The sequence below is a fragment of the Galeopterus variegatus genome, unplaced genomic scaffold (assembly GCF_000696425.1).
Source record: "Galeopterus variegatus unplaced genomic scaffold, G_variegatus-3.0.2 Scaffold499, whole genome shotgun sequence".
In the NCBI taxonomy this organism is placed as follows: Eukaryota; Metazoa; Chordata; class Mammalia; order Dermoptera; family Cynocephalidae; genus Galeopterus; species Galeopterus variegatus.
In genome coordinates, this window is record NW_007726610.1 from 313,288 (window position 1) to 328,210 (window position 14,923).

At 36.8% G+C, this 14,923-nt stretch overlaps 1 protein-coding gene across 1 annotated transcript in view; it reads right to left on the reverse strand.

Annotated features, from left to right (window-relative positions):
• The window catches only part of LOC103587882 (X-linked interleukin-1 receptor accessory protein-like 2), a 268,322-nt gene that overhangs the window by 227,193 nt on the left and 26,206 nt on the right, over positions 1-14,923 (reverse strand). Inside the window, exon 2 of the mRNA XM_008569451.1 lies at positions 6,535-6,721. Coding sequence (XP_008567673.1) covers positions 6,535-6,721 — 187 coding nt within the window. The remainder of the gene's footprint in view (positions 1-6,534; positions 6,722-14,923) is intronic.

Sequence of the window (14,923 nt, forward strand, 5' to 3'; positions counted from 1 at the left end):
ATAAAATTTTATGCTTACAAAAGAAGGCACAGATTAATTTTATTACATTTCCAAAAGAGAATCAAAATCCCCAAACATAATGGCAAATCATTTTTTTTTTTTTTTTTTTTTTTTAGCAAGAAAGTGTTTGTCATTTGGGCTATGGTATTACGAGGTCTCTAATGAACTATTTTTTCCATTTAAGAAGACAGTCAGAATGTGTAACAAGATGAATCAATGTAAAGCTCTTATTTTTGGAAACTTAACTCACTGAAATGAGTAATAGCATTTAGAAATGGTCGTTCCTAAACTATTATTTTTGTAGATAAAATTAACTCTTTAAAATCCATTTTGAATTTTTCTTAAACATGGTACATGAGTCAGATATCTAATTATTTTCCAAATAGATATTCAGTTATGTCACACACACACAAGGGGTCTTCAAAAAGTTCACAGAAGGATTTGTATAATCTTTTAATTACATTTCTACAAACATTTTGAAGTACTTCATATATAAACATAAATATATATGTGTGTGTGCGCACTCACACACACACACACATATGTTTGCAGATTCCCTATTCTATTCTACTGGTCAATTATATTAAACTTATTTTAATTGATGCTGTTTTGTAGTAACTGTCTGTATCTGCTAGAATAAGTTCCCTCTCAGGAGTGTTTCAAATATTTTCTTGGCAATTCTGTTACATTTATTCATCCATATTAACTCTATAATCATGTTATCCAGTTCCAAAAAATTCCATTCCAGCAAATTGCATTATTTATATGTATTTTGGAAGAACTGATGTTTTATTCTATGATATCTTGTCATGAGGAAACACGTCTATTAATTTAGATATATTTTATGTTCCTTGATAGAATTACATTTTTATAGAGGTCCCTTCCCATCCTTGTTAAATGCATTCCAAGGTATTTTATAATCTGTCATTGTTGTAAATAAGATAGTTTCATTTTTACCTTTTACATGCCTAACTGACTATCACTAACAAAAACAAAAGCAATTGAATTTTTGTATATTTTTAGTAAGCTACCTTACTGAATTCTCTCATTTGTTCTATTTTTTGTTGTTGTTGAGTCCCTTGGGTTTTCTGAGTATGCAGTCATATAATCTAAAAATAAGATTATTTTGTCTCTTTTTCCTATATTTATACAGCACATTTCATTTAATTTTATTAATGCATCAGCTAGAACCTCCAAAACAATGTTAAATAATAGTACTGAGAATATATTTACATTTACAAGGATGCTTTTTGCGACACTGTGATTATTAAAAGTAAAACCAGAGAAAAATGCATATCCATTAGGAGAATTATGGTTGAATAAAATAAGGTAGTTCCATTTTATGAACTATTTTGCAGCTATTAAAAAATGAATTATAGAATAGACATGGGAGCATGTTTATGATGTGTGTGTGTGTCATGGGGAGAGCTGAAGAGTAATATGTACAGTATGTTCCCATTTTTAAAAAATGAAGGAAAAGGATACATGTGTGTATGTACGTAAGTAAATTCTATATATTGTGTAAGTGTATATACAGAGGGAGAGAGAGTGAGAAAGAGAAAGATGAGAATGTTAGCACAGAGGAAAGAGTAGAAGGATGTAACAAACAGGTAATATGAGTTACCTTAGATGGTTAAAATCGAGTGGAGGAGAATACAGCTGATTTTATATACCTCTACACTGCTTGATTTGTCAAAATAATCAGTTTTTAAATATAGACCTACATTATATACTGTATATATAAACAAATACATACACATACATACATATAAACATACATTCACTCTTTTAGCTGGTCTTCAAGCTTTTTGTAGAACTCAGCAAATGTCAAAAGAGAAATAGGTTTCATTAGATTAATCAAGTCATTTAATCTCTTTGGGCTTCAGTTTCCTCATATGTAAGAAAAATGAGTTGTACTAGGTGGGCTCTAAGGTCCCTATGACATTATAATTCCTTCTACTTAGCTCTACTTTGATCCTGAAAAAAAAAATCTCTTTCTGGTTCATTTGCGTCCCTTTGGACACTTAGAGTCATTAAGGAGTTTTTAGGAAGCATTTTGGGATTTGTTTCCAGAGCAACAATTTTAATTGAGAATTGTGTTCACATCAGTGATACAGGTGTATTAAGTGTTTAACAATCGCATTTAGAGAAGCATTCATAGTGGTGTTATAAGAACATTTATTAAAAGTCAGAAGTTTAGAGTTTGAACCTAATTGGCCACGTTAGCTAAGTGACCTTCCATAAGTTACTTCTGTTTCCTCATATGTAAAAAGAAGAAAACAGCCACCAATGAGTAGCCTCACCCCCTTTTGCTAACTGATGGAGCTTAGAAAGAGGAGATACAGCCCCTCCCATATACCCCTTGCATTCCAAGGACAACCAAGATTGGATTACTCAGCCATCTTTAGGTAAAAAATAATTATATGTCACATACAAAAGTAAACCAGAAAATGTAAACCAGAGCTTCCAAACTAGTGGGCCACAGCACTCTGGGGTGTTACTTGAGGGTTACTGGTGTATATACATATTGATCTTCTGCTACTCAGCCGTAAATCAGTCAGGAGGGGTCTGGAGCACCTAAAATCTTCAGAGCAGGTCATCTATTCACTTCACTATGCCATATTATTAATTTCTATGTGTGCTATTACATGAAAAGATTTATGAAATCTTGCTGTTGACTATTATGTACTGTGGAAATATATATATATATATATATTGCAATGACATACATGTCTATGGTTAAAAACAGATATGTGTGCTGCTCTTTACTCAATACAAAGATGGTTTTGATTACAACTGAGGTAACTAATCACATACATAAGTGTTTCACTCTAAAGTGTGTATTTGTATTTTCATTGTTGATGACCTATTAAAGTTAGTAGACTCTTCAGTTATAATGGGACTCTACATTCATGACAACAGTATGCTCAGTGGATAAAGAGGTGGTTCTAGTGTTGTTAGTTTAACAGAGAAAATAATCTTTATCTCTCATTTCTAAAATATTTGTATAAACACTAACATTATTGAATATTCTCCTCTAATGTCTAACCTCCATTCATATAGTGTCAGGAGAAACTTCCAGAAGTGTAGCCCCTCTCCTCACTCCTTCTTGTTAATTGATGGAGTTCAGATATAGGATATGCAGCCCTGCTACACAAATCCCTTGCATTCCAGGGATAGCCAGGGTTGGCATACACAGTCACCTTTATGAACATGCCTCCAGTGCAACCTAATCCACCTCTACCTTCTTATCTAGCTGGGATTACATGTAGGAATGGAATGATAGTCCTCAGAGGCCTACCATAGCATATTGCAGACAGCCTAGGAAACTCAAAACAGAAGGTGAGAGCTAGGGTTTGGATGTGTGTCCCCTCCAAAACTCATGTTGAAGTTTTATATTCAATGTGGCAGTGGTGGAAGGTGGGGCCTACTGGGAGATGTTTGGATCATGGGGGAGGAGCCATCATAAACAAATTAATGCCTTCCCTTGGTGGGGGGCAGGTGTAAGTGAGTTCTCACTCTATTAGTTTCCACAAAGGCTGGTTGTTAAAAATAGCCTGGCACCTTTCCTCTGCCTTCTTGTTTCCTCTCTCACCATGTGATCTCTTCATGACATGAACATGCCAGTTCTCCTTTCATTTTTTGCCATGAATGAAAGCAGCCTGAGGTCCTCACCATAATTGTGAGCTAAATAAACCTCTTTTCTTTATAAAATAACCAGTCTCAGTTATTCTGTTATAGCAACAGTAAACAGACTAAGACAGTGAGAGTGATACAATATGATAAGAGAGTCAGTGAAAGGCAGAGATGGATGGAAAAGAAACCAGTTTAAAGATTACCTATATTTGAACAGAATAAGGATCATGCAAAACATAATTTTCCCTGTTAAAACACTAGAGATAAGACATGGAACATTTCTAACTTTGGATGTGCACCAGAATGAACCCTGGATAAAGGTATCCTCCTCTTTACATTGCTGTAGCAATAATCACTTCTTGTGCAGCCTGGTAGGAAATACACAGACAGCAAAGTGAGCAGGACAGATTATCCAAATATTGACTGTAAAAGGAAACACTTTCCCAATACATCAATACATTTTCTTCAGGGATTAACTTGAGACCATGTATGAGAAGCAAGGGTCAACAGCACTGTGCTGAGCTTCACGGATTCTTTAATTTTTGGCTCTGTTTTTTATCCTTATTCATTAGCCTAGTTTAGTGGCTAAGAGGGTGGGGCCAGTAGCCAAACTGCATACAAGTCACAAACTGCTGTGTGACTTTTGCTAAGTCACTTAACTTATCTGAGTCTTCAGTCACTTCTTCCATAAAATAGGCATAATAATCCCTAATTTATATGGTAGTTCTAAAGATTGAGTTAATCCATCTAAAGCACTTAAAACAGCATGGAATATAGTAAGTACTCAATAAATGTTAGCTATCATTATGATTGTTATTTATCAATTGTGAAATGTTTTAGAAATATTAAACATTATATCCAGGAAGAGCTGGAAAAGCCTTTTGTTTCACCATTATTGGTCCATTTCTAAGAAAGAATGATGGTAGCATTTCCCAAGGGATAAAGTGTTTTGCTATGTAATAATGATAGTGATGTCTAGAGATGTGAGGAAAGGGCAGGAAAGAATTTAGCAGAAAGGTAAGAAAATGAGATAGAGTTATTACTACAAGAGGAGGCTGATGACCTGGACTTTAGCCCCAGCTGCTAAATCTTGGGCAGGTCAACTTTTCTTCCTCAACTATGAAATTTAAATAAAACCTTATTACTCTCTCTTTTGCCTGTGTCCTCTGCATTAGCACTGAATCTTACACAAGTGCCCATGATTTAAAGCTGGGTTTAGCCCCAGGCCCATTGCAGGAAAGGGGAGTGATTAAGAAAATGGACTCTGGAGTCACACTGCCTTGGGTACAAAACCAGGCTTTGTTAGCTGTGTAACTTTGGACAAGTTGCATCCCTCTAAGCCTCATATTTTTGTTTTTGTTTTTTCAATTAAATGAGGAAAATAACACCCACCACACAGAGTTGCATTGAGATTTTAATGAGATAACTTAGAGAACATGCTTAGCACAGTATAATTACTTAATAAATATAAACAAGGTTGATGATGTCAACCTTATATTTAAGTGATGAAAGGTCTCACTTAAATTATCTATGTATATGCACAAAAAACATCAGATTCCTTTTTATCACAATATTGTCTTCTTTAAGACAAAAAAAAGGGGGGGGGGAGGACAATTCACATAGAGACCACATAGGATGTCCTAGCTCATAACATGCTTTTCGTGTCTATCTGGGAGTTCCCTCAGATATGAAAACAGAGAGGCTTTCAAATGTAAAAGCACACAACAGGTGTGGAAGTTTGAATTTAGGCTTTCCTGAGAGCTGAAGGTCTGTCATATCCTATAGAAACCTGTTCCTACTTTTAAGTGTGTTTGGTTCCAACAATGCACTCAGAACCTCCTTGGTCGCCTCTGGCCATCACATATATAACTGTACAGTGTGTCAATTGCTGTGGCTCAGTCTCAGTCCTGTTATAGGACCACAAAGCCCCAGGCTAGGAGCCAGAATATCATAGCTGGGAGGTTATGGGGTTATTCTCTGCTTCCTCCTGTAGATCCATTCTCTACCTTGGGCTGCCCTACTGTATGCCCAGGGAAGCCAAAGACTGTTGACTATTGACTCTATTTCCTGACTTTGCCCTCTGGCTTCTGTCTGAGTTCCACTAGTGGTGGGGTAGGGTGGGGAGAGGGAGGCAACCAGCAGGAAACCAGAGGGCAGGAGTTAAGAGGAGTTGTGGTATTTATCCTTCCTACTCCCTCCCTACCAGTCACCCTCATATGTTCCTCTAATGCCACAGTTCTTGCCAGGTTCCAGTGACACTGCTCCTTCCCCTTGCCACTACAGCCTAGGGGTGATCATTAAAAGCTTCTCCCTTATTGGTTCCATCAACCCTGCCCACACCTCTGTAAATAATCCCTTCATTCAACTCTCTTCTGTTCAACATTTGAGTGTGACTTATTTCCAGCTAAACTTAACCTTAGGAGTGTTTACACATCCTGTAATGGGCCCATTTCTCTTCTCTATATTCAGTGCAGTGGCTCGCACCGTATAGACCAAGATAACAGTTGTTATTCTTTGTAAGTACTACTATTTTTAATAATTGGCCTTTGTTCCTAACAGTAAATAATATTTCTAGATCCTCAAAATAATTACTTTCATATGTTGTTTAAATCTTTACCCTTCTTTGCATTTGCTCTTATGAATTGGGGTGAAGGGAGATGTTATTTATTTTTAGCTGCTGGAAAAGGTGAGACTGCTTTTGACACTTGCTGATAGAAATACATGAAAACCAGTGGTATATAAGAGTCATAGCTCTGAATTATTTAATTGTGGATCTACTAATTCTTCTCAATGAAATGTCTAATACCAAATACTAGTAATAAAATTTCTCCCTTTCCCTATCCCTAAACTTACTATTGACTAAGGGGAAAAAATATATTTGACACCATGCTGAGTTACCTTGTACCACACAACATCAGGTTCCTGATTGGACTTTTTAAAGTCATCCATGTCTGGGCAGGAGATCTCCTTTCTTTTAGTGACTTCAGATTTTTCTAAATAGCGGATCCTGCTATTGTAGCACAGGCCTGATTCATTCTCTGCAACAGTCAAGGACATTGACACCTTCATGCAATATGTGGAATTTCTGCAGAAACAGAGAAATCACAAAATGGCTTTACTGGGTGTTTACAACTTTGTTTGTACTCTATATATTTCAAGAGTTTTGACTTTTTCATATAGGACCTTGCCTAGAAATGAGAAACAACATCAAAACAATACAGAACAGTTTTCAACTTCAACTAACAGGGAGATAAGAAACAAAATGCTAATGTGAGCATCTCTGGCCGTGAGGTAGCTACAGAAAGCTTTGCAGAAGATCTGTTCCCGTCTCTCAAACTGTAAGACACTCAGACTTCTTTTCCAGTAGTAAATATTGCTACATTGAATTCTGATAGTCAAAACTTGTGAGAATGTTCCTTTATAACGAGAGCTGTAGCCACTTTTGCTCTGCCCCTGTGGCCAGTCCTTTAACAGTTATTCCATGGGTTGTTGACTTTTACCATTGGTTTGTAAACCAACATTTTCTTTTACAGGATACATACTGAAAACCAGATCAACATACAGAGGTCACCTGTTAACTTACATACCTTTTTAAGGTGCTTCCTGAGATCTGTCAGGGGTAAAATTCTGGCCTCTTACAAAAAACAAGTTTTAGTAGTGTATGGTCAGTTGGGATTAGTTTTATCCGTCAATACTAGCATTATAAAGAAAATTAAACATTGAATTTTATCATGAAGCCACCTTAAAAATTGAACACTAATTGGCTAACTCATTATGTAAGAATATTTATAGAATAAAAATTCTGCCTTCTCATACTTTGGTTAGTACTTTTTTCATAATATGAGCTCAATAAAATATTTGATGAATTTGATTTACTAAATAAATAAATTAATAAAAATTCTATTTTCATTTTTCCTTTGGAAAAAGTCATTTTCTCCATGTTTTTTTCCTGTTCTACCTACCTGGACTCCAGAACACATCAACCACAGAAAAGAAAATTGAAAAGTGTGAAAAAGAGATCAGAAGCAGCCTGACAAGACTAAGAAGAATGTCAACTGTAAATCTTTGTGGGAGTATTTAATCTTACAGTATGGAGTACATTTCAGGACCATATCTTTTCTAAACATCAAGGGGTACCTGCTGCCAAAAATACAAAGTGCCAAGGGCAGCTATTCAAACCAAGTGTTTTTTTACAACCAAGTGATAACAATCCTAACAGATGGGATTAGCATGCCAGCCAATAATTTTAAGATGGCTCAAAATGACTGGTACTATTTATACTGTTTAGTACTCACTCATTGAAATTTTATAATATCCCAGACATCATACACAACAGAGGAGTGCAGACGGCTGTGCCCACTCAGTTTACAAACTAATTTAATCAACGTGGTTCCTACTTAGGTTTCTAGTGAAGTTTAATTACTGGCAAGCACCCCTGACTATGCCCAGACCTGTGTCATCTGAGAAGAATGCTGTCAAAGCACTCCAATTCTGATGTTCAGATGCAACCCCATTATACTATGTAGACCGGGTGATATTGCTTTTCTCTCTTCCTCACTGTGGGTTCCTAGAACGCAAAGGACATGAGGTATGGCCACTGTGGATCAAATGAAAAAAAAAAGATTCATACTCTTGTCAGATGCTGGACAGCCTCTTTAAATGCCATGATGCTAAAGACACTGTAATAATAATTTTTTAGAAGTCTCAGGAAAGAAGGGTAAACTTTCACTCAATCAATTTAGCTGTTCTTGATCATGTTTTCAATACTTCAGTGCTAAAAATTTCCAAGTCTCCTTGCTTCCTACAAGGCCATACATGATCTGACCTCTTCTTCACTCTCTTCTTCACTCATTACGGTACAGCCTTACTGGTAGCTTCTTTGTTCCCTCAACACATTAAGCCAATTTGAACCATAGACCTTTGCACTTGCTCTTCTTCCTGATTTTTAACATTTGCTTCTTTGTCAAGCATAACATAATTAGGGCAGAGAATTTGTTGCTTTTGTTCATCACACTATCCCTGGGATCTAAATGAACAGATAGTAGATGCTCAGTAAATGCTAGATGATTAAGTGATGGGCATCAAAGGGTATGTATTCAAGAGATATGTCATCTCTGTTCCACTTTTGCATCATCTTCATATGGCACAAAACCCACTTTCTTCAGATTCAGGTATATGCCTAGTCACATCACATTCCCTGTATTCAATATGACTCAGATAATTTGCAGGCATTCTCGTACAACCACTAGGGAAAGGATCAAATAAGTTTTGTGCATCATCATTTTGGCAAAGAATGAGATATACTGGCTACACCTGGGACACAAGAAGGACTGGGGCGAGGGCAGGGGATAGAGGGATGATAAATGTTCACAGTTTTTAAAGGGTATCTAACACAGAAGAAAGAGAAATACTTCTGCTGGATATCCAAAGTGTTCTGAATGGTTCTTGGTTTTACAGATTTTGATCATGTCTGCTCCATAGTATTCATCCATACAGGTGAAAGAGACTTACTTGTTAAATACCTTCCCAATTTTATGTCATATCCCCACAGAAAGAGAACTGTTGACCAGAGGTCTCAATAATAGGAGAAGTAGGTAGAACATCCAATGCCCTGGAAAAATCTCACTATCCTAAATAGCCCTGGGTAAAAAATAGGGTAGACAAAAGTAAAGGACCAATCCAGTATAGAGGTTTCTTAATAAAGCACTATTTTGAACTAAGAACCACTGGGTTCAACTAGCTCTGTGACCTCAGACAAATTATTTACCTTCTCTGAGTCTCAGTTTCCTAACCTGAAAAATTAGGATAAAAAGCTCTGTATGGTAGCTCCATTGAAGGTGGGAGAAAGGAGTTCCTTTCATTATACAACTATGAGCAAAAACAGGTTTAAAGTTTTAGTTGGAATGGTTATAGTACCTGACCTCTCCAGACCATTCTAAGTACTAAATAATATACGTAAAACACATAATACAGCATCTGACACATAGTAGGCATTCTATAAATTGTAGCTATAATTAGAATTGCTAGCATTGTTACATATTGTTAATAAATAATAATTATAATTTATATATGATATAATAATCATAAATAATCACCAATATAATAAAAACAGCACACTGGCAGCAACGGATTAAAATAGGCCAATGGGTTAGGAGTGCTACTTGAGAGGAGCGAGTCTGAAAGAGGTCAGTTGGGCAAGAGGTCTAGTACCAGAGAGCCAGGTAGGACTACAAGGGTCAAAACGTTCCTGATGATGGGCCGGCCCAGTGGCGCACTGCTACAGTGCCCCGCACTGCTACAGTGCGCCGCTTGGGAAGCGCAGCGGCGCTCCCACCGAGGGTTCGGATCCCACATACAGACCGGTTCTCACTCACTGGCTGAGCGAGGTGCGGGTGCAGCGCCGAGGGTTGCGATCCCGTTGCCAGTCCCGGTCCAGTACGGGCATGACACTGAGGGTTGCGATCCGTTGCCGGACACGAAAAAAGACAAAAAGGAAAAAAAAAAACGTTCCTGATGTAGGCACAAAAAGAAGTGAATCAACAGAAAGCAGCTAAGGCAGAAAGAAACTTCCAGGTACTATGAGTACTAGCTACTAGGCAACGGCCAGAACCGTGAAGGTCAAAGAATTAGTAAGAGTTCCAATATACCTTCTGAAAGCTTCTTAGACAAATGCCTTCTGTAATAAAGCCCAGACCTCTAGGCAAGGTTTCCAGGCACAAGACAAGAGATGTTCTTATATGTTCATTCCCCAACCCCTCCAAAACCTAAATGATGTAGGCCACGCCAGCAGCACTCACATTGACTTGGGGTAGCTATAAAGGCAGGGAAAACACCCTGGGGACTGCTGATGGGTCAAAGGATTTCAGTACTCCTAACCCCTAACCACAAATAGCCTTTTGCCAGGGCCCTACAAGTATTCATTCTTGCTCTGGTTGCTGGCATGTGAATGGCAGCTAGCAAATTGCTTGTTAACCCATGAACAATCTTTAGTATGAAGTTGGTGATGATGACCAAGGTCCCTGGAACTCAAAGACAAGTCCTGGCAAGTGTCCTGCTGTCACCATGGCTGATCTGGGAGAGGTGTGATCAAGGCTGCCTGACAGTCTGCGACTCAGGTTTATCTTTATTAGTCGTGTAATCCAGCCCTGGCACAATTCCCACAAAGAATCTTGCATTATATAGATTTTATTTTGAAAAATGCCCCAGGCCAGTTCTATTTAAAATGTTTCCTGCAACTGGGACCTAAAAATGTTACTTTTCTTTCATTAGGTACAATTAGAGCCATGCAAGTTTGAGGAGGCAGACTGATGAGTGTGCAAGAATGAGGAATGTGTTACTTTTTCTCTCCCCACTTCACATCCTAAGGAGGGCAAAGAACACATTCAGGCTCAATGGAAGCAAAGCGCCTTTGCAGTGATATTGAGCAACGACTTACAATTACAGGCATTTGTGATCTTTCCAAGTACTTCTATATCTATTATCTTACTTGTTTCTGCCAATAACCCAGGAAAACAGGCAGGGTAAATATAATCTACAGGAGTAAAACATAGACACAGAGAGGACAAATAACAGTCAAGCTGATATAGTTGGTCAGTGATTTAGAACCAAGGTTTCTTGGCTGCTAGCACCTGGCTACTCTCAGAACTTGTCTCTAACATTGTTTAACAGCCGAACTAACTCAGGGTTTTCCATACTGACTTGGAAAAGCTGATAGAAAAGCAAGTGTGTAAAAATAACATCTAAAGAATAATGGTGTTAATGTGTATAGCACAGAAGAACTTGCAAATTCATAATTAAACATCACTTTCTATTCCAAAGGTTTAATTTTAGCTAGTTAAGATATAATTCAATTTTTTTTCCCAAAGGTATTTCTAGGGGAAGATGCTGACCAATCTTGGGTTCTCTGAGGAGAAAATCAAGATGTAAGATTAAAAATATAGATGAAAATTCCAAATGTCTTTTTCTAAAAAAGACATTTATAAAACATGCTTATACCATAAAATCTAAAGTTTTATTTCAGAGTTTGGGTTTATGCAAATTTGTTGTGTCACCACAACTAAGCTAGTGAAAAGAATCTAAATAAATGAGGAAACTTTTTGATACCTAAAACCAGAAGCCCTAGATAAAGTGCCTTAGGATATAGAAGAAACTTTCAAAATGATTCCTTCGATTGTCATAAGACAATCAAAATACTTCCAAATATTTCCTTGCAAATTTCAGAACCATATAATGATCAGCAAACTAAAGTAAACTTCATTTTCTGACATTTTTAAAATGTGAATTGACTGCTATACATAACTATCAATCAATCTATAATCACTAGATGAGATTGTCCTCCTCAAAACATAAGAACTATCAACTAATACTGTACCAAATTCAGGGAAGAGAAACAAATGAATGAACAAAGAGAATCTCAGGCCATCTGATGAATTCCATTTCTCAAAAATCATTAGAAAATTAAAGTTTTATTGAAAAATGTCTTCGATTTTGTTGAAAATGATTCCTTCAGATAAGTGCAGAAATGACTACATAGAACTGCAATTGTGCAACATTAATATGTTAAAAGACTAAGAGGGCCAAAGCTCTGACCAATTTATTAATATTATCATTATATGAAGAGCCATTATCTTTTAAAATCATTCAAATGGCATTTATTGAGCATCTGCTATGTGCCATGCTTCTTATATACATTGAAAAGAGATGTAAAACTTATACAAGAATAAAAATATCTATGCTATAAGAAGAAGTTGGGGGAAACACAGGATCTTTTGGAAAAAACTCACTTTTGTCATTTTTAGTCTATAAGTGTATAGCCTTACTTCTAGATAAGAACATTTTGGGAAGAATTCAGGGTTTTTTTTTTCTCTTTTTTAATTGGTTATGAATATTCCTGAGATACAAAGCTGAATGTCACCCCTCGTGCCCAAGATGTGAAGGCCAGATCCACACTGGCAGCATGCCCATTACCACAAATTGTGCTTATGCCTCATGTCCCCCACCCTGGTAGTTTTTTATTAAACAAAGAAAGTCATTTTTCATGGATGATATCTGTAGCCTATAAAAATGTCAATATACTAGATTTTAAGTTTATGTACATTTTTTTCCATTAGGAAGAAACCTGGTTAGTAAAGAAACAAGGATTTTTTGGAGGTACAAAAAGAGAATACTCTCATAACTGTTCTTATCTCCAGTTGACCTGAACATTCCACCTTTGGCATGACACTGCTGATCTCCAACCCAGAATTATTCAAGCATAACTTCCTTATAGTTCATGATACAGTCAGAGAAAATGTCAAGGCAGGACTTGAACTGAACTGCACTTAAGTGGCTTACTGCTTGAGAATGTGGTCACTGGAGAAAGAAAGACTTGGGTTCAAATCCCAGCTCTCTAATGTCCTAACTATGGATTTCAGGAAAGGTGACTAAGTATCAGTTTTTAGCATATGTAAAATGAGAATAATAAAAACAGCTATCTATAAAGGGATGTTATACTACAAAAGTGTTAAGAATTGTAAAGGGTCTGAGATTTTACCCCACTTCAAAGTTAACAAGTTAGCCTGCCAGTTTCATCGATACTGGCAGAAGACATGAGACTCCTTGGTCAGAGATAATAAAGAATAATTACACGAGCAATGGCAGTAACCAGAGTATCAGTATTTGTCTTGCTTACCCAAACCCAATTCCCTCAGGACAATGCAAAAATGATCAAGTGACACCTGCAGAAGCAGTGGGTTGCATTACAGGAGAAAAACTCCAAGCTTAGGAAACACAAATCTTTTATAAGGAGCCATAAGCATGGCAGCCCTTTGCTCCAGAGAAAGATACTATCTGTTTTTTCCAAGAATATAAGCACAGCTGCCCTTTGTTGAGGAGGAGACACTATTTTTATCTTCCAAGACTGTTCTCTACACATACACCTTTAAAAAGATAATCCAGAACACAGGATAGTCTGCTCACAAGACATGCAAGAATGCAAGAGACCCATAGAGAATTCTCTCCTACCAATAAAGCACTTAGCACAGTGCCTAGCATATACTAAGTGCCAATAAAAATTAACCCCCTTTAACATCATCACCACTATTATCACATTATCTGCTGACTCTCAAGCCAAACTGCAAAGCGAATTAAGATGTTTTTGTTGTTGTTGTTGTTGCTGTTAAAAAAAAAATAACAGCCAATGGATCAGGTTATAATATGCATTATATATATTCTAAAAACTAGTCATTCAAGATAAAAGATTGTCATCAAAATATCCTTCATACTAAATTCAAAGCAAAATATAATTTATTTGGAGGCTGAGTATTAAAATCAGATACCTACTTAAGAAAAAAATAATTATATATTCCATATATATATGACAGTCTATTCATATATAACTCATATATAACTTAGAATTGTGGATCTTTCTAGTGGTGAGTTCATGTCACTATCAGCAAGGAAAGCATTTGCGATCTTCTACCTTAGGTTACAGGTAGTCTGTTCATAAACTGACTGCCAGTGATTGACCAAAGATGTGGGTAAAGGTAGGGGCATAATCAAGGTAAGTTAAAAAGATTATCTGCTACCACCATCATCCACACTAAAGTATGAGTAATTCCTGCTTTCTTGCTTGGTTGAAGACAATTTTAAGAATGGTAATTAGAGACATATCATATCAAAAAAGATTTTCATAAATCTGTGGACAAAGCTGATGTTTTTATTAAAAGCAACAACAACATAACTGTCCTCCAGAAAGCCTTCCTAAACCAATTTCGGTGACTCTAATAACTATTTCTCACTTCCTGACTGTTTCTGATTTAGATTATACTGATATTTTCGTATCTGTCAATATATTGTTTCATAATTATTCTCACAGTTTTCACAAAGGTTTTGCCTTATTGCCCAGGTTACATTGCAAACTCTTCAAAAACACCATTTTCCTTTCACGTAATTACCTTCCTCACCATACAGTAGATACCAGACTATTCTCCCTCTCTTTGTGTTAAAAATTGTATAACTTAATTGTCTCTTCAACTAAATTGTCATACCCTATGCCTCCATGATCTATTCTGACCCCATTTACCCAACGTAGCTGTCACTGTCAGAGATCCTCAGAGACTTGTCAATATCCAAAATTTCTACTCGATCCTCTAACTTCACTCTGTGACCCACTATCATCTGGCTTTTGCCCCATCATTCTTCTGATTTTCTATCACCAGAATCTTTAAGGATATCTTTTTTTTTTCCTTTTTGGTGTCCGGCAACGGATCGCAACCCTCAGTGTCGCGCCCGTACCGGACCGGGACCG